The sequence below is a fragment of the Schistocerca piceifrons genome, chromosome 10 (genome assembly GCF_021461385.2).
Source record: "Schistocerca piceifrons isolate TAMUIC-IGC-003096 chromosome 10, iqSchPice1.1, whole genome shotgun sequence".
Classification (NCBI taxonomy): domain Eukaryota; kingdom Metazoa; phylum Arthropoda; class Insecta; order Orthoptera; family Acrididae; genus Schistocerca; species Schistocerca piceifrons.
In genome coordinates this window covers 106545158-106566451 of record NC_060147.1, presented here as the reverse complement: position 1 = coordinate 106566451, position 21294 = coordinate 106545158, and the positions used below count along the sequence as shown (strand labels likewise).

Sequence of the window (21294 nt, the reverse complement as noted above, 5' to 3'; positions counted from 1 at the left end):
TATCCTCAATTCGCCTGTAATTTGTTCTTGAATTTTGAAATTTAATTCATTTACATCTATGTTTTTTGCAGCCAGTATAGCTCGTTCGCTCAACCAATCATGGTTTCTGTAATTTTGAGAAACATCTGGAAACACCTTCTGAATAAGTTCATCTTTTGATCGAGTTAACTGACAAAAACTTTGAGGAAAGTTAATGCAGCCAGTCAACATGTCTATAGGAAATTTGCCATTACCAATGTCAATGAGTTGTTTAGAGAATATGTTTCCAGATTGGTCATTTCGCAACTCGACACGCATATTCTTGCTTAAATGAAGTACTTTGACATGTTTCCACAAATTGGAGGACTTTAGACATGCATTGAGTTCATCAGCTGGCGTTGATCGTGGAATCACTGGCAATGTTTGACGAAAATCTCCTGCTAATAAAATCATTGCACCACCAAATCGGTTATTATTGCTCCGTAGATCTTTTAAGGTTCTGTCTAAAGCCTCCAAAGATTTTTTATGTGCCATCGTGCATTCATCCCAAACAATCAATTTACATTGCTGCAAAACCTTTGCCATTGCAGAGTTCTTCGAAACGTTGCAGGTTGGAGTTTCATTGCTTTGCATATTTAATGGCAATTTTAGTGCTGAATGGGCTGTTCGACCACCTTCAAGCAAAGTTGCTGCGATTCCCGACGAAGCGAGTGCAAGTGCAATTTTATTTTGTGAGCGAATTGTTGCTAATATTAATGAAATCAAAAAAGTTTTTCCTGTACCACCAGGTGCATCTAAGAAGTAAATCCCTCCAGTTTCATCATTTGTTACTTTCATAAGAGTTTCAAATACATACTTCTGTTGTTCAGTTAACAGTGGAAGATTTGTTTGAATTAATTCTTTCAAAGCGTTGAGATCATACAGTTTTTCTCGATGCAACTCTTGGTTAAAAGCGTCATGCATTGGACGACTGGGCGCGGTCAGGCCTAATTGAATTAATAGTTTGTTTGACATTATCAAGCACATGTCCTCAATTGAAATCAATGCTTCATTGTAAATTTCTTCACTGATTTGTATATTTGGATTTCCCATTCTATTCCGTATTTGATACAAAATATCATCACACATATAATCTTTGTACTTGATCCACAAATCAATTGGGTTTGATGGGAAGCATGTAGATATGATTATAGAAAACAATGTTCGTATTTGATGAGCGTGTGATGATATTACAGCATCATTGAGAGTTTGCTCCCAATGAGCGTCATTTTCAAGCAATTGCAAACGTTGACAGGCTTCTCTGTAGGATCCACACAATTCACCATGAACAGTTCGTAACTGTTGGAATGATGTTGGGCCACGTACATTGACTAATAGCAGTCGTAAATAAAAACATTCATCATTGCTTGGATGTACTGAATAAATCCGGCCAATCGCATCGGTGGAATATACATCTGTATATCCTGGAACTGGTTTTCCTTGTTTCCGTCGTATAAATCTCCTTGAGGATTGATTCCAGGTATAATATTTTGGCATTTCAGAATATAGCAATGTTTGTGCGAAATGATCGTTTTGGCATGTCTCAAAAAAACTGGTTAATGTAGTAGATGGTGGCTGAGCAGCTCTTTGTACTGCGTTCTGTGCTGTAAAATACACTCTTTGTCCATTTTCTAAATGCACAGCTAAGTGAACAACAGAAGGGTGTCTCTCATGAATAGGAAAAGAAAATATTCGCCAAACAGCTTCATTACTACTGATATAGCGGCCCATTTGGTATTGGGTAACTTCATCATTGGAATTCTCTGCACCAATTCCAATCACAGCCGTATCACTCCCTTTGGTTACATATTTGCAAATGTATTTAATAGATTTCACTGAATGGCAAGATTCAACGTTGATGTGTGCTTTGAATGTCTTTGATAAAATGGGTGAATATGGAACAATCCAACGATTATCTATTTCAATATCTTGTTGATTTAATTTGACAATTGTTGATTTTCCATTGTCTGCTGTCGATCTGCGACGATACAATGGATAACCGTCATTACCAGTAATTGTTTCCGATATTAATGTCCGTGGATATCGTTTTGAACATTTACCATCCATCATACACGGTGAATTTTGATTAAGAGTTCCACAGGGACCATGTATCATGTTTTTGATAACTACCTCATGCAATCCAGGATCTACTTGTACATTAGGGATTTCAGCTGATATCACTGCATCAACTTCATTTGGCCTTATCTTTTCAACCAACCAAATCAAAATGTGTGCATGTGGCAATCCTCGTTTCTGCCACTCCACAGAATACATCCAGCAGCGTGTCTCACCAAACACATTATGTTTTACGATGAAATCCATTAAAGATTTCAACTTTTGTCTAAAGACTCTGGCTGTAATATCATGACGATCAATGGGTGATTGCCCAGGGAATAACTCCTGCTTGATTTCTATCCATTGCGGATTGCATGTAAATGTGATGAACAAATCTGCTGTACCATAATGACGAACATACGACATGGCATCTTGAGCATATTCGTGCATATGCCGAGGGCTTCCGATGTATGTTGCTGGAAGAATAGTCATCCGACCGACATTCTGTGCATTTCCATCAGTATTAATCGCATCTCGAAGGTGAATATACTCTTCAGATCGGAGTTTGGTTTGATTCAACCTGATGAATGTTAATCTTTCCGTTTCAATTTTTACATACATGTCAACAACATATTTGTGATATAATCGCCGACATTTCAATATGTGATTTTCTTCATTTTCCCGAATCATTAGGCGGTATGAATAATAGTTCATTGAACTGACTTTTTTGTTGGTTTCAGAACCTGTAAATAGATTTTCTTTTAATAACATTCAAATATAAAATTAAAATACATAATATAATGACTGAGATATTATCGCCATAGCTAAATTAATATTTTAGTTACCTGTAATGGGATTTATCATTTTTATTGAGAAATCGTAGCCATCTTCACCTTGCCAAAATATAATGGGATATTGCAGTGCATCATATGAGCGGTGTGTTTCCTTTATACGTTGTAATAGATCATTCCGACGATGTAAAACAATATCACGGGATTCCAAGTTTTCTCCAACTACAACGATAGCAACTTCATCAATAGTTGGTGCATTAAAACGTCTTGTATGCTGACCTGCAGGTGTTTTATCAGCTCTGATTACAATTTTGTGATTATCGGATGGCATCAGATCCAGGGCAGTTTTAAACAATATAATCAATTGATTGTGTTGATGAAATAAAGTTTGTAATTGTTCTACAATAGACCTCTTTACTAAATTGTTATGTGCACAACGCAGATCAATTTCTTGTGGTGAATTGCCCATAAAATAAATTTGCAGGAATTTGTTGTCGCTATCTGACACTGGTAACAGTGAACCTGCTCTGTGATATATTTGCCCTTGTATCTGTAAATAAAATAAAATATTATGGTGTGGTATAAATTAATGGATTGTCAGTGATCAAACTTAAATAATATTTGATCTTAAAAAGTATATATTTAGTTTGAACTAATATCTATCAAATATAAAATATAATAAAAGTGTCACTGAAACTGAATCACCATATAATATGATGACTAAGTGATATATAAGTGATTAAGAAATTGAAGATTAGTGACACATCTTAACTTTTGTGACAGAAAATTTTGTTCGCTAAAATAATTATGAGTAACTGCTATAATACATACCTTGAAAGTTGGCATAAAATTTTCCCGAACTACATTTGTTGCCCCAAATGAAGTCATTTGAAAGCAATTGTTATATTGTTGGATATGTGTCAAAAAGTGTATAGAATCTGTTCCTATTCCTGAAACCAATGAGTACAATGGTTCTGGTGGTGGGTCCAATGGTATCAATTTCACTTTACCATTTGCGCAACACAATCCATTGGCTTCGTTTTTGTATTTTAATGCCTTACAGTGTGAGCAAACCGAGTTCATAGAACCAATAACAACACATTGGTAGTTACTGTAGTCAATTGACACATCGTAACTGAAAGCAGCTCGATTCAAACTTGCGCGATTATTAGTTGAATGTCGCGCTCGCGCTTCACGCGTTTGTGATATCCGAATTCTTTCACGTTCATTTCCGTCGTCACGTTCTTGTGCCGTACGATTAGATCGGTAATTAGCTTGGTTTGTAGCATTTCTGGTTCTTCTACCTAAATTGCTTCGTCTTATAGGAGGCATATCAAATATAAATTAGTTTTTCACTAATCACGAACTAAACAAACACTAACTAAGTAAACACTCTGCACAAAACACGAATTTGTTTCGTGTATCAGTTGACAAAAGCAAACTCAGTAGATTAGGTCACAGACAACTTTTTTTTTTTTTTAAATTTTATATGACTTGAAGTCAAATCCTTTTAAGCCGTACGAATTGTAACGCGATTTTTGTTTGACTGATGTAATGACGTGGAAACTGATGCATTTTATCTCGCGTGCCGAAACTAATACAAAAGAAACGCGAGTTTCGGAACGCGACATTAAACTTCTCCAACTATGTATTCTGTGCTCCAACGCACATTGTTTTGATAGATATGATCTTTGACGTTAGGAACACACCTACATTGCTTAGACAACAGTGAGAGCTTGTAATTTAATATGAACTTTATACCATAGCAATAAAGCTCAAATTGACTACGTTTTAGTTACAAATCATTTGTATAGGAAAAAGAAAAGGGCTATTTTTAGGGTTTCTCCAGCAATAATTCTAATTTTTCTCGCCGTAAAAACCATCCTTGAACTTCAACGAACATTTTAAAAAAAGATTTGGCCAAATTGGTCGAGGCGTTGTTGAGTTATGCGCTTACCAACACATTTTGCGATTCATTTTTATATTATAGATTAGAACAGTATCTGAAATAAGTGACACCTCAACACGAAAAGTAGTCTACTTCGCATATTTTCATACGCTTATGTCGTATGGTATTATTTTTTGGGGTAATTCTTCTGATTCAAAAAGGGTATTTTTGGCTCAAAAACGGGCTGTTCGAGCTATATGTGGTGTAAGTTCGAGAACCTCTTGTCGACCCCTATTCGATAGTCTGGGAATTCTGACATTGCCCTCACAGTATATATTTTCTTTAATGTCGTTTGTTATCAGCAATATTAGTTTATGCCAAGAGTTAGCAGCTTTCACTTAGTTAATACTAAGCAGAAATCCAATCTGCATGTGGAATGCACTTCCTTGACTCTTGTGCAGAAAGGAGTGCAGTATTTTGCTGCAACCATTTTCAGTAAGCTACCACAAGAACACAAAAATCTTAGCAGTAGCCCAAACGCTTTTAAGTCCAAACTGAAGAGTTTCCTCATGGCTCACTCCTTCTATTCTGTTGAGGAGCTCCTGAAAGAGCGAAAAAATTAAGCAAATTCCAGTGTTACATTGTTGATTTTCTTTATTTAAACTTAACGACTTGTTACCTGAATATGTTTTTTTATATTTCATTTTATCTGTTTCTAATGTCGTGTTATAATTTCATGTATTGACTCGTTCCATGACCATGGAGACTTCTCCTTAATTTGGTCCCACGGAACAATAAATAAATAAATAAATAAAAACCACCCAGTCCCTTCCACACAGTCCCCGATACCCGTGTAGCCGATTACTGCACGAAAGGGTTCTGTGAGAATATTATGTAGTGTTAATCTGTAAAGATCCTGTAGGTGCCTCTTAAGGACTTTTAACTTTTTAATTGCACCAGCGCAGTATGTACATTCCCTAATGAAACTCGTCATAAGTAATCCGTCGCAATTTGAGAAGAACAATGATGTCCACACCTACCACACTAGAGGTAAAAATGACCTCCTTTATTCTCATTAAAGCTGTCAGTGCCTCAGAAAGGGCTTCTATATACAGCAACAGAATTCTTTTTATGATTTGCCCAATAACATAAAATGTATGACAGGTAGCAAAGCAGTTTTCAAGTGTAAATTAAAATCGCGTTTCCTGGTCGACTTCTTCTCATCCACAGAAGAACTTTTATTTAAAAATTGGTAGCCTGTGAAAAATAATCTAGTTTTTAATCGTAACTGCATGAGCAGGACTAAAAATGTGTTCATTAACATTAACACTAAACATATATACATATCCTGTAAACCGACTCATTCCATGATGTTGTTGTGGTCTTCAGCTCTCCATGCTACTCTATCCTGTGCAAGCTTCTTCATCTCCCAGTACCTACTGCAGCCAACATCCTTCTGAATCTGCTTAGTGTATTCACCTCTTGGTCTCCCTCTACGATGTTTACTCTCCACGCTGCCCTCCAGTACTAAATTTGTGATCCCTTGATGCCTCAGAACATGTCCTACCAACCGATCCCTTCTTCTAGTCAAGTTCTGCCACAAACTTCTCTCCTCCCCAATTCTATTCAATACCTCCTCATTAGTTATGTGATATACCCATCTAATCTTCAGCACTCTTCTGTAGCACCACATTTCGAAAGCTTCTATTCTCTTCTTGTCTAAACTATTTATCGTCCACGTTTCACTTCCATACATGGCTGCACTCCATACAAATACTTTCAGAAACGACTTCCCGACACTTAAATCAATACTCGATGTTAACAAATTTCTCTTCTTCAGAAACGCTTTGCTTGCCATTGACAGTCTACGTTTTATATCGTCTCTACCTCGACCATCATAAGTTATTTTGCTCCCCAAATAGCAAAACTTCTTAACTACTTTAAGTGTCTCATTTCCTAATCTAATTCCCTCAGCATCACCCGACTTAATTAGACTACATTCCATTATCCTCGTTTTGCTTTTGTTGATGTTCATCTTATATCCTCCTTTCAAGACACTGTCCATTCCGTTCAACTGCTCTTCCAAGTCCCTTGCTGTCTCTGACAGAATTACAATGTCACCGGCAAACCTCAAGTTTTTATATCTTCTCCGTGGATTTTAATTCCTACTCCGAATTTTTCTTTTGTTTCCTTCACTGCTTGCTCAATATACAGATTGAATAACATCGGGGAGAGGCTACAACCCTGTCTCATTCCCTTCCCAACCACTCATGTGCCTCGACTCTTATAACTGCAATCTGGTTTCTGTACAAATTGTAAATAGCCTTTCGCTCCCTGTATTTTACCCCTGCCACCTTTAGAATTTGAAAGAGAGTATTCCAGTCAACATTGTCAAACGCTTTCTCTAAGTCTACAAATGCTAGAAACGAGGGTTTGCCTTTCCTTAATCCAGCTTCTAAGATAAGTCGTAGAGTCAGTATTGCCTCACGTATTCCAATATTTCTACGGAATCCAAACTGATGTTCCCCGAGGTCGGCTTCTACCAGTTTTTCCATTCGTCTGTAAAGAAATCGCAGTAGTATTTTGCAGCTGTGACTTATTAAACTGATACTCATTCCATATCATTTAGATAAAAGAGTCGTTCGAGTAAAGTCACTTAGAATGAGGTTTTCACTCTGCAGCGCAGTGTGCACTGATGATGAAACTGTGTGCCCGACCGAGACTCGAACTCGGGATCGTTTTGAGGCCGAGCGGTTCTAGGCGCTTCAGTCTGGAACCGCGCGAACGCTACGGTCGCAGGTTCGAATCCTGCCTCGGGCATGGCTGTGTGTGATGTCCTTAGATTAGTTAGGTTTAAGTAACTTCTAAGTTCTAGGGAGACTGATGAACTCAGCTGTTAAGCCTCATAGTGCTCAGAGCCATTTGAACCATATCCGTCCTCACAGCTTCAATTCTACCATTACATCGTCTCCTACCTAGAGCACTTGCACGCGAAAGGCAAAGGTTCCGAGTTCGAGTCTCGGTCCGGCACACAGTTTCAATCTGCCAGGAAGTTTCATGTAAGTAACTAAAGTACCAATATATATACACTCCTGGAAATTGAAATAAGAACACCGTGAATTCATTGTCCCAGGAAGGGGAAACTTTATTGACACATTCCTGGGGTCAGATACATCACATGATCACACTGACAGAACCACAGGCACATAGACACAGGCAACAGAGCATGCACAATGTCGGCACTAGTACAGTGTATATCCACCTTTCGCAGCAATGCAGGCTGCTATTCTCCCATGGAGACGATCGTAGAGATGCTGGATGTAGTCCTGTGGAACGGCTTGCCATGCCATTTCCACCTGGCGCCTCAGTTGGACCAGCGTTCGTGCTGTACGTGCAGACCCCGTGAGACGACGCTTCATCCAGTCCCAAACATGCTCAATGGGGGACAGATCCGGAGATCTTGCTGGCCAGGGTAGTTGACTTACACCTTCTAGAGCACGTTGTTTGGCACGGGATACATGCGGATGTGCATTGTCCTGTTGGAACAGCAAGTTCCCTTGCCGGTCTAGGAATGGTAGAACGATGGGTTCGATGACGGTTTGGATGTACCGTGCACTATTCAGTGTCCCCTCGACGATCACCAGTGGTGTACGGCCAGTGTAGGAGATCGCTCCCCACACCATGATGCCGGGTGTTGGCCCTGTGTGCCTCGGTCGTATGCAATCCTGATTGTGGCGCTCACCTGCACGGCGCCAAACACGCATACGACCATCATTGGCACCAAGGCAGAAGCGACTCTCATCGCTGAAGACGACACGTCTCCATTCGTCCCTCCATTCACGCCTGTCGCGACACCACTGGAGGCGGGCTGCACGATGTTGGGGCGTGAGCGGAAGACGGCCTAACGGTGTGCGGGACCGTAGCCCAGCTTCATGGAGACGGTTGCGAATGGTTCTCGCCGATACCCCAGGAGCAACAGTGTCCCTAATTTGCTGGGAAGTGGCGGTGCGGTCCCCTACGGCACTGCGTAGGATCCTACGGTCTTGGCGTGCATCCGTGCGTCGCTGCGGTCCGGTCCCAGGTCGACGGGCACGTGCACCTTCCGCCGACCACTGGCGACAACATCGATGTACTGTGGAGACCTCACGCCCCACGTGTTGAGCAATTCGGCGGTACGTCCACCCGGCCTCCCGCATGCCCACTATACGCCCTCGCTCAAAGTCCGTCAGCTGCACATACGGTTCACGTCCACGCTGTCGCGGCATGCTACCAGTGTTAAAGACTGCGATGGAGCTCCGTATGCCACGGCAAACTGGCTGACACTGACGGCGGCGGTGCACAAATGCTGCGCAGCTAGCGCCATTCGACGGTCAACACTGCGGTTCCTGGTGTGTCCGCTGTGCCGTGCGTGTGATCATTGCTTGTACAGCCCTCTCGCAGTGTCCGGAGCAAGTATGGTGGGTCTGACACACCGGTGTCAATGTGTTCTTTTTTCCATTTCCAGGAGTGTATTTATATGTGAGATGTCTAAACAACAAATTCCTTGACACATACATATCAGCCACACAAACGTGATATCAGTCTTTTCTAACGAAGCTCCTTGTACTATGATTATATCCTATCACACATAGGCCTACTATCAAAAGATCTGCAGCGGATAGGCACTTGGTGCAGGGAGTGGCAACTGACCCTTAACGTAGACAAATGTAATGTCTTGCGAATACATAGAAAGAATGATCCTTTACTGTATGAGTATATGATAGCGGAGCAAACACTGGTAGCAGTTAGTTCTGTAAAATATCTGGGAGTATGCGTACGGAACGATTTAAAGTGGAATGATCATACAAAATTAATTATTGGTAAGGCGGGTACCAGGTTGAGATTCATTGGGAGAGTCCTTAGAAAATGTAGTCCACCAACAAAGGAGGTGGCTTACAAAACACTCGTTCGACCTATACTTGAGTATTGCTCATCAGTGTGGGATCCGTACCAGATCGGGTTGACGGAGGAGATAGAGAAGATCCAAAGAAGAGCGGCTCGTTTCGTCACAGGGTTATTTGGTAACCGTGATAGCGTTACGGAGACGTTTGACAAACTCAATTGGCAGACTCTGCAAGAGAGGCGCTCTGCATCGTGGTGTAGCTTGCTCGCCAGGTTTCGAGAGGCTGCGTTTCTGGATGAGGTATCGAATATATTGCTTCCCCCTACTTATACCTCCCGAGGAGATCACGAATGTAAAATTAGAGAGATTAGAGCGCGCACGGAGGCTTTCAGACAGTCGTTCTTCCCGCGAACCATACGCGGCTGGAACAGGAAAGGGAGGTAATGACAGTGGCACGTAAAGCACCCTCCGCCACACACCGTTGGGTGGCTTGCGGAGAATAAATGTAGATGTAGACATGAGACACCTGCCTTCTTGTTTTGATCATAGTTAAACACACTACTTGAGGTGCCTCGCTCAGAGACAAGTGCAATTGTTGTCACTTGTTCTACTGTCTACCGTATCAGTGGCCACATGGTCTACTTATAGTATAGGTTGGCAGCTCTGGTGCAGATCGCACACACTTGAATATTAAGCTCGTCAAGATAACTAATTAATTCCATAATAACTGTCAATTAAGTTAATGTTACACCGTAACGAAATTAATTAGTCTGTTTTATATTATCTATTGAAGGTTTCACTCGTTTCAAAGCATTTCTCGAAGGAAAAAAAAACCATAAGGCTCCGTTTCCGCGTACTTAAGACATTTCTTTAAGTATCAAGTCAAGAATTTAGGTTGTTTTCATTACACATTTATTTAGTAGTACCGTATCTACTCGGGGAATTAAACGCGTAAAGCACGTATCGCGCATATACGATTTTAGGCCTAATTTTTCGGGTATACAAGTTTTGATTTTTAACGTTAATTTAACTGCATTACGTTACTATATTAATAGTATACACATATATTAGTGTTCAACATAACTTTAGTGGCTTTTGTGATCTGTAGTTAATATTTGTTATTGACAAGATAAATTTTGTAAAAAATATTGTAAAAAACCATGAGCGAGAAGTGTTTGAGCTGTGGTAGGAAAGTCAGTTCTGGGGTTTTGTGCAGCTGTTGTGGCAGATGGTTACATTGGGGTGAATGTAGTGGCATGGGAATCGGGGAAGTAAATGGATCTCTTCTATGGTATTTCAAATTATGTTCAATGGATAGGAAAATAGCGGAACAATAAGGGAATATTAGAGCCCCTCAGGCTGAACTGGATAGTGCTAGGGAGGAACTGATGAGATTAATGGGAGAGGAGGGTGAAGACAGGTGGTAGCAAGGAACAGGGGCCACAGAAAGAGAACAGTATCACAGTTTCTTGATTGGCACAAACAATAGATTTGCCTTGCTATCCCAATCAGCTAAGGAAATAGACTCAAGTAGATTTAAGTATAGTCAGCACGCAACGGACTTCCACTAGGAAACCAACTGTTGCAAAAAAAAAGTAGATAGTAGGAGGAAAGTTCTGATGTTAGGTAGTAGCCATGCAAGTGGTGTGTGCCAGATTTTGCAGGAAAAATTAGGTGACAGGTACCAGGTCACAAGTACTGTCAAGCCCAGTGCATGTCTTAGCCAAGTGATAGAGGATGTAGGATCATTGTGCAGAGGTTTTACAAAGCAGGATCATGTTGTGGTAGTGGGTGGAGCGGGAAACAGTGTTGATAGGGATCAGGGCTACAATATTGAGTGTGGCCTGGTAAAAATAGCATCTGCAACGAACTATACAAATGTTGGCTTGGTTCCTGCTTTCTTGCAGTATGACCAGCCCCAATTGAACAGCTTTGTCAGGAGGGTCAATATGGAGCTAGATCAGCTGCTTCGGGCAGCTACTTTGTCAAGCATAGGTTTGGTTCCTGTTGATGGTATTGGTAGGTGGGACTTCACAAGACATGGCCTACGTCTCAATAGGAAAGGGAAGGGTAAACTGGCTGGGATGATAGCAAAATCTTTAAGGGGGGGGGGGGGGGGCACTGAAACTCATGGGAGTACTTTTTTGGGCTAAGATCAGTATCCAGTCATCCTACATTGATTGAAATTAAGCTTAATAAAAAGTTCAGACAGGCAGGTACTAGTGATGTGAAAATATCACAAGATTCTCGTAACTTTACAGTGAAAAATAATATTAGTATGTCACAAGATTCACATAAAAGCACATTAAAGAATAATGTTAATACATTGCATCAGAAAATCAGGAGATTAAAAATGAAAGTAGAAGAGCTTCTTGTTTGCATAGAAGATTTACAAACTGAGTGTGCAATAGATGTACTGTGCCTGTCTGAACATCATATAGTCAGATATGGAAATGGTAAATGTAGGTGGATATAACCTTTCACCACATGTAAGTAGAGACACTATGAAGAGAGGAGGAGTTGCCATAAATGTTAAAATCAGTCTTAGTATGAAAAATTTGGAAACTAAAAAATAATGCATAGAACAACACATATAAGCATGTAAATGTGAGCTTAAACTAAATAAAGGCACTTTTATAATTGTAGCTGTGTATAGGTCCCCATTGGGAAATTTTCAACTATTCTTGAGGAACTTGGATTCTCTGTTGTGCTACCTGTCAGACAAAGGAAAGCAATTTATTGTTTGTGGGGGTTTCAACGTAGATTTTCTGAAAGAGTCACATAGAAAGCTTGACCTTGAAGTATTAGCTGGTTCTTTCAATTTGACATCAGTTATTGATTTCCCTACTCGGGTGGTACAGAAGAGCAGCACACTGGTAGATAACGTTTTCATAGACCAAGATAAATTCAATCAAATAACTTTTCCTGTTAAGAATGGTCTGTTTGCTCACAATGCACAGCTAGTTACAGTTTACGATATAGATCCATACACTAATGCAAAACAGTCCTCCAAAATAGTGTGTTCCATTAACGATTTAACACCTCAAAATTTTAGGAAAACCTTGCAACAGTTAGACTGGGATGAGGTGTACAGGGAATATGATACTAATTTAAAATTTAACCTATTTCATGATACCATTGTGATTATGTTTGAAAACTGTTTCCCTGAGAAAACAGTGAAAAAATAATTGTAAGAAACCACGTAAAAAGCCATGGCTTGTGATGAAATCGCTGTTGCTATGGATGACAGCACTGCGCGCAGTTCCCTATCGTCAGCCAGTGCGCGTGCTGTGTCGCAACAGTTGAACATCCCGTGGTCCACTGTACAAGATCCATATCGTACAGCAGCTGGCACGAAAGAACGCACAACGACATGTTGACCTCGCTCTCCACTTTCTCATAAGGACTGAAGTTGACAAGGACTGTCTCTGGACCATCCTATGGACAGACGAAGCTCGTTTATCTCTGACGGGTTTGAACACACAGAATTGCGGACTGTGCGGATATTCGCCTCCAGCCACTGTGCATGGAGTTCCTCTGTATGGTGAACGTGTCACCGTATGATGTGGCTTCACAACTACTTTCATCATTCGCCTATTCTTTTTTACATAGTTTGGCGCTTATGGACCGAAGACACGCAGAGTGATTGGCCATCGTTATTGCGATATACTTCGCCAGCATATCATACCCAAACTACAGGAGAAAGACGCCCTGAACTCAACAGCTTTCATGCAAGATGGAGCCTCCCCGCACATCGCTAATGAAGTTCATCAGCTTCTCCGAAACGCATTATCAGCCGATAGTTTCCAAATGCTTCGCCTACACGATCACCTGATCTCACTCCCTGTGATTTCTGGTTGTGGGGTTACCTGAAGGGAACATTTTTCAGGGCAACATTCACGCATGTGCTGATCCGAAGTGCATCATGTCACGGACATGCTTCGTTCTGCTGTGCAGATTGCAATCTTGAGCTTTCAGACTCTTTTGGACCCTGATGGGCGCCGTATTGAGCCCCTTTCATAGCAGTAATGATACCGATGATATACCATATCACCACATTACAAGTGTTTCAATTTAAATGATTCTGCATTATTTCTCTTCCACATGTCCTTGACATTAATGCTTGTACAATTAGTTTCCGTGCTATAACGTGTTAAATAGGGAGAGTTCAACTATAACCACCTGGTATATATACAGGGTGAGTCACCTAACATTACCGCTGGATATATTTCGTAAACCACATCAAATACTGACGAATCGATTCCACAGACCGAACGTGAGGGGAGGGGCTAGTGTAATTGGTTAATACAGACCATAAAAAAATGCACGTAAGTATGTTTTTTAACACAAACCTACGTTTTTTTAAATGGCACCCCGTTAGTTTTGTTAGCACATCGGAACATATAAACAAATACGTAATCAGTGCCGTTTGTTGCATTGTAAAATATATATATATACAACTTGTTTACCGAGCGAGGTGGCGCAGTGGTTAGCACACTGGACTCGCATTCGGGAGGACGACGGTTCAATCCCGTCTCCAGCCATCCTGATTTAGGTTCTCCGTGATTTCCCTAAATCGTTTCAGGCAAATGCCGGGATGGTTCCTTTGAAAGGGCACGGCCGATTTCCATCCCAATCCTTCCCTAACCCGAGCTTGCGCTCCGTCTCTAATGACCTCGTTGTCGACGGGACGTTAAACACTAACCACCACCACCATTCAACTTGTTTATATTGCCAGTATTTCCTTCTGAAGAAGAGGTTTTTAACGGCGTTGAAACTATGGTAAAGGGGTTTTAATAAACCTCCCATTTTATATCTGATTGGTTGTTTAGTATTTCTACCAGAAAATTTCGTCGTACAGTTGCTGCTTCAGTTATGCACAAAATTTTAAAAGTATCTTTCAGTCGAAATTGCGCCACTTGGATTAATGCTGTCTTCTAATGGATGAAGTACTACTCATCCACCGCAAGCTACCGCTGCTAAAATTACAGCCTTGTTCGTTGATACTCCTACACTATCACTACTACACTCTGATACTCCTACTGCTCTGATCTGGTGCTGGCTACCGCTGTCCCTTTACATGCTTATTAACTTGTTCACTCATAACTCGTTGCACACAATTTTCTTCATTATCTTTCTGATCTACTGAAATATTCCATCTGCACGTGACCATCTTAATGTCCGTCGAACTGTCAAGATTATGGCTGCAATCTTTGTGTCTCGAAGGTGCCTCGAACCGTCGTCTGCTTGGTGTTTTGACAGGTGGTACCCACGTGCTGGCATTGTGGAAGACACCTTCAAGCGTTAACTTGGTGCCTCCTGCGCCCACACGCAGTATCTTTTATAAGTATGCTGTTCGCACTTCTGTCGCTGGGGAGAACACAACTGCGTGCGTGCTAACAAGTTCTTCCGTCATCTGCTCCACTTATACTCTGAATTATAGCTAAAATATTCTCCATTCATGCCATCTCCCCGAACAAGTATATCAATGGACATTACACAAAGTGCTGTTAATACAATTAAAATTTTACATAGCTTACTTATAACACCCGATAAGTATACATTATGAAACTTCCTGGCAGTATACATTCTGGGAGTATACATTACCGTCAGCTTTTTTTTTCTCTCTCTCTCTCTCCACCATCCGTTTCTCTAAAATGTCTTTCATATATCACTCTCCCATCGTCTCCATGTCCTGCTTACAAAGGCAAGTCTAGTGTTACCAGTCATCTCACTAGTCTTTTCCGAAATGGAACGACAATAGTTACTTCCTCCAGTTTCATGAAATAATTCTTTAGACAAATATTTGCAACATTTGCATTCGGAACAAAACAAAAATCCAATATCAATTATAATTCAGCTTATATAAATCGCAGTCGGATACGATTGGACTCTTTCTCCTCGTTCCCTTTCGACTTACTCCTTAACTAAAAACTTGTCAGTTTCTACCAATCTCTTACCATCTGTTCTTAGGTCACCTAAGCCTGATGTGACCTGTTTGAAGGGTAACTGTAATCGTACCTCTGGGGCATTAATTTTTGTTTCCAGGTCCTCAAAACATTCTGTGTTCAGCTCTAAACTGTATATTACATCCCTTCTAGAGTAATCTGTCTGGATCACTTTGACTGAGTACATATGAGATTTGCATTTTTTTAAATTCTTGTGGAGTTCAATTATTCATGAGTATGTGTTACACTGTATAAACATGTCTTCCCCCTTTGGAAATACAATCATTCAGTGGCACTTAAGTGTGTCCATAAACTCCTATCCAATAAATTATTTTCTTAATACAGTTATCTCTAAGAACTTGTCTTATAATAACCTACTTTACAGTTTTCTTGGCAACACATCGAAATTAACACATACATTTGCTTACATGTTTTCTTCCATTTAGCCATTTCTTTACATTGTAAATGATCAGTTAACAACTTTGCATATAAATTCTTAGTGCTATGTACCTGTGAACAATCTTTCTTTAGCTCTATATATACGTCCTGTTCCTTGCCCATCGTCACTTTGCCTGGTCAAGGTAACACTTTATATATATGTAGCTCCTTAATCTCAACTAAAGCTAACGGCCTTCCCGCAGTGGTAACACCGGTTCCAGTCAGATCACCGAAGTTAAGGGCTGTCAGGCTGGGCTAGCACTTGGAGGGGTAACCATCCGGTCTGCCAAGCGCTTTTGGCAAGCGGGGTGCACTCAGCCCTTGTGAGTCAAACTGAGGAACTACTTGACTGAGAAGTAGCGGCTCCGGCCTCGTAAACTCGCATACGGCCGGGAGAGCGGTGTGCCCCTTTATATCCGCATGCAGTGACGTCTATGGACCGAAGATGGTACCGTTGGGCCTTCCAAGGCCTGTTCGGACAGAGTTTAGTTTAGTATTCTCAACTAATGGAATATTAATCACGTAGGTTAACACATAATTCGTTACAAATGCTTCTAGTTCCAGTACTTTCAGCGGTATGTATCCATGTTCTTCCATAAGAGATATTGGAAATGTTACGTCTCTTAATTCAGGTTTGATTAGCCTTAGGTATTTAGTAACCTGTACTGTACTTACTATATGTTGTGAAGGCATTCCTTTCTGAGCGTGAACTATTGTGTTCACTATTTGTTCGTATTCTAAACTTAATTTGCTAAATAAGATTTGTAACTGTAGGACTTGTTCATTGCTCGTCACGAAAGCTTCATACTCAGATATATAGTTCTCAAAGAGTTTATGACAATTGTTCCAATTTAGCAATTTATTTCATAAGCAATCGCTAATTTGCGGCGATCGAATCTACCGTTTGCATGACACAGAGATGAGCTACTGAGGATAATCCCTACACGTTGCAGGACATCCAAAGCTTTCTGGACGGAGCAGAATCCGGCGCCGTGTACTTCAGTATGGGAACCAACGTGAGGAGCAGTGACTGGCCGGAGGAGAAGCGGGCGGCCTTCCTGAGGGTGTTCTCCAGGCTGGAACAGCGCGTACTCTGGAAGTGGGAGGCAGACTCGCTTCCAGGCCAGCCCCCGAACGTCAAGATAGGCAAGTGGCTGCCGCAGTCGGACATTCTCGGTGAGTGGCGCGTACACACTGTGGAGGCAGCGCACTGTGGCGTCTGAAATTATCAGGTAGACTGGAAGGAATTTCCACTCTGCAGCGAAGCCAGTGATGATTTGAAACTCCATGCCGGGATGTCACTCGAGCGTGGCACGCGACCTGCGTTTTGATGGTGACCTCTCTACAGGTTGATCCGGCCAGGCACGACCCCTGACCCGCCGTCACAGCTTTGTCTTCAACAGCACCTCCCTCCTACCTTCTGAACTCGTACACCGTTTCAGTCTGCCAGGAAGTTTCAGCCTAGGGCGCGCTCCACTACAGAGAACTAATTCATTCTAAAAACAATGCCCTGAGTTCTACACTGAAGCTCCAAAGAAACTGGTAAAGGCATGGGTTTTCTAGTCAGAGATATGTAAACAGGCAAAATACTGCGGTTCCGTCGGCAACGCCCGTACAAGACAACAAGTGTCCGGCGCAGTTGTTAAATTCGGTCACTTCTGCCACAATGCATGTTATCGAGATTTAAGTCGGTTTGATCGTGGTGTTATGGTCGGCGCACGAAAGATGGGACACAGCAACTCAGAGGTAGCGATCAAGTGCGGATTTTCCCGAACGACCATTGCACGAGTGTACCGTGAATACCAGGAATCCGGTAAAACATCCTGTCTCTGACATCGCTGCGGCCGGAAAAAGATCCTGCAGAACGGGACCAACGACGACTGAAGAGAGTCGTTCAACGTGACAGAAGGGCAAGGTTTCGCAAGGTGCTGCAGATATCAATGCTCGGCCATCAACAAGTGTCAGCGTGCGGACCATTCAATGAAACATCATTGATATGGGCTTTCGGAGCCGAAGGCCCACTTGTGTACCCCTGATGACTGAAGACAGCATCATGAATCCATGCATCATGCATGGTGGAGGCTCTGTAATGTTGTGTGGCGTGTGCAGTTGGACTGATATGGGAATCCTGATAGGCCTAGATACGACTCTGACAGGTTACACATACGTGAGCATTCTGTCCGATCATCCGCATCCATTCATGTCCATTGTGCATTCCGACGGTCTAGGGCAATTCCAGCAGGACAATGCAACGCCCCACATGTCAAGAATTGCTGCAGAATGGCTCCAGGGACACTGTTCTAACACTTCCGTTGGCCGCCAACCTACCCAGACATGAACATTATTGAGTATATCTAGGCTCTTTGCAATGAGCTGTTCAAAGGGGATCTCCACCCCCTCGTACTCTAGCGGATTTATGGACAGCCCTGCAGGATTCATGGTGTCAGTTCCCTCCAGCACTACTTCCGACATTAGTCGAGTCCATGTCACGTCGTGTTGCGCCACTTCTGCATGCTCTTGGAGGCCCGCACGATATTAAGCAGATGTACCAGTTTCTTTGCCTGTTCAGTAGAGAAATAAACCTTACAACTAAAGCGGGACTTTCAATCTCTACTATAATGCGCAGTTGCGGATGTTTCTCCAGAAGGATTTTTAACGTCTCTAATTGATGCAGATGACAGAATTATTCTGAATAATATTTATTCATAGAAGTATCTCAACTGAACGTATACTGGTCCTACGATATCCAGTCAAAATGCAAATAGAAAATAAGCTTATCAAATGCAGAGAGGTGGGAGAATGGTAACAGAATCCCCAAGCAAAATAGTCTTCAAAGATACGCGAAATTAAAACCATTTCGTGATCGCGGCACACGAAATATGCACCATCTAAAAATAGCTCAGAGTTCCCCATGATTATTAACAAATTAACATACCTGAGATAACGAACAGAAACTCATGCTCTGTCTATTCCCAATAATTATGTAATCAGAAAAAGTTACAATTACCTATAGGACCAAGTTTCGCACATTACCACACCCAGGTCTACCTTCTTCCAGAACGAACATGAAAGCATCCTTCAAAAGTCCAGGATCGTAGCGGCCAGTGACCGCTCTGAATCTATCACTCATTCAAAAATGCGCAGTCCTATAATGGCCGTTCTCTTCCCAGAACTACCGAATACCACGAATGCCACACACAGATCTGCCTTCTTCCGCAATTAGACAAAAAATGTATACAATCATTTTGTTGAGCATACCATGATAAACAATTTTCTGTCCCTTTTTATTCCAGGAGAGTTCCTCACTCCCTGTTTCTCCATTGGCTTAAGACCATCCCCATCAAAAATACATAGTTCTACAAATGATCTGACTCAGCTTGACCACTTCCCACACTAACCTAATATATTACAACAATATTTAAATAAAGGAATATTATAAACATTCAGTCACATTCACACCACTTACAATAACAATGAATAAAGGTTTATTCACAAATAACTAAGCCAGTAACCTTGTGAAAGTGCGCTGATCTTAAACTTCAACAAATTGTCGTTAAATATTGTTTAAACAATTATTTACGTCTGCTTGATAGAGGTGTCTTTTGGTTCTCTTTCCAGTGCTGGTGTTGACTAAAACATGTGATTGCCCACTTCTTAAATCACAATGATTTTGTATTAGGCATCGTAATCAATAGTGAAATATCTAGAAAAAATAGTAAGATAACATTAAATAAATACACAAGTATGACAAGATATGAAGCGCTTATGCTGCATTCATTTGCTGTGTTATTGTGGAGGATATGATGTTCTGAAAAATATTTTAATCATGAAAAAGATGTAAAAGATGTCATGAATAAATAAATAATTTAGTCACAGATACATAGCTTCCTGGAATAGCAGCTATAGTGCAAAACTATCATCTGAGATATCCCAGAATGAAATTTTCACTCTGCAGCGGAGTATGCACTGATATGAAACTTTCTGGATGATTAAAACTGTGTGCCGGACCGAGACTCGAACTCGGGACCACTGCCTTTCGCGGGAAAGAGCTATACCAAAATGGTAGAGCAGTTTCCCGCGAAAGGGAAAGGTCCGAGTTCGAGTATCGGTCCGGCACACAGTTTTATCTGCCATATCTGAGATATCGTTTGGTGAAATTGCATGAGGCATTTAAAAGGTGTTAATTTATAGGTTCATTGTGTAAATATTTACTCACTCTCAAATATTAACCTTCGTAGTTTTAAAGATATTGAAAATACTATTGTGTCATTGGATGCCCCTCATTTTTTTGAGGTAGGAGATGTGATCAGATTTGCTCTATTGTTTGACTGTGATTTACTGTCGAATTTCTAAGAGTTGTCACTTCACCATCTTTCAGCTTGTCTCACAGTCCGCCATTGCTGGTGCATTCTGCTTCCTGCTAAGTGAGCGACCACTGTCCAGCTAACTCCTTATGGGATTTTTCCCATTCCATTTATGGCAACAATTTTCGTCTTCACACCGCCAGTACCAGTTGTTCGGGCGTCAGTGACAGTTCTTTGAATACTGTAGTATTCAGTAGTATTCAAAGAACTGTGACTGACGCCCGAACAGCAGAGACTTACAGGCACTAACAATAGAAAATAGTGCATTGAGAATGGCTAACTACTAGCCGAAATCTGGATTTGCTTAATAAAATCTACAAAGAAGGACTTATTGCTGCACTTTATAATTTTTAAAGTCACTTAACAGTCGATGAGTGCACCAACTTTCCGAATCGAAGGTAACCAGATGGTCATTTAATGTCGTTCTTTAAATTAATCGAGGGTCTAAAGCTTACACAGAAGTAGTCAACAAACACAACGACATACTATTCATTTCAAACTTGTAGCTATGGGAATAGGGAGAGCACAACTATAATTCTAACTCATTGTGTCACTAAATGCTGATGTCAGACTTGCCTTTAGGCATTGACCTAAAATGGCTGTGTGCTGAAAAAAGACCAGTAACGTGATAAAACACTTTTCAGCTCACTTCGTCTATGACTACTCCTCTCCTTGTCGATTACGTATTTTTTCATCATTACTATAATTTGGTAATCTGTCCATGGAGTTCATTAGGTACAATGGATAGAGGTGTCACTATTACTGAATTATAGCAACGAAACTGTCTCACGAGATTTGAATAAACCTTCTACGTTCGTGAACGTTTTATCCTTGGACGACATTCCCTACTTGCGAGTTAATATTCAGTATTCGTCCGACACGCGAGCGATCACACCTGTAGACTCCAATG

General features: G+C 41.2%; 1 protein-coding gene across 1 annotated transcript in view; it reads left to right on the top strand.

Annotated features, from left to right (window-relative positions):
* LOC124719029 (UDP-glycosyltransferase UGT5-like) overlaps positions 1–21294 on the top strand; it is a 106070-nt gene that overhangs the window by 76652 nt on the left and 8124 nt on the right. The window contains exon 4 of the mRNA XM_047244698.1: positions 16974–17196. Within this exon, the coding sequence (XP_047100654.1) occupies positions 16974–17196 (223 nt within the window). The remainder of the gene's footprint in view (positions 1–16973; positions 17197–21294) is intronic.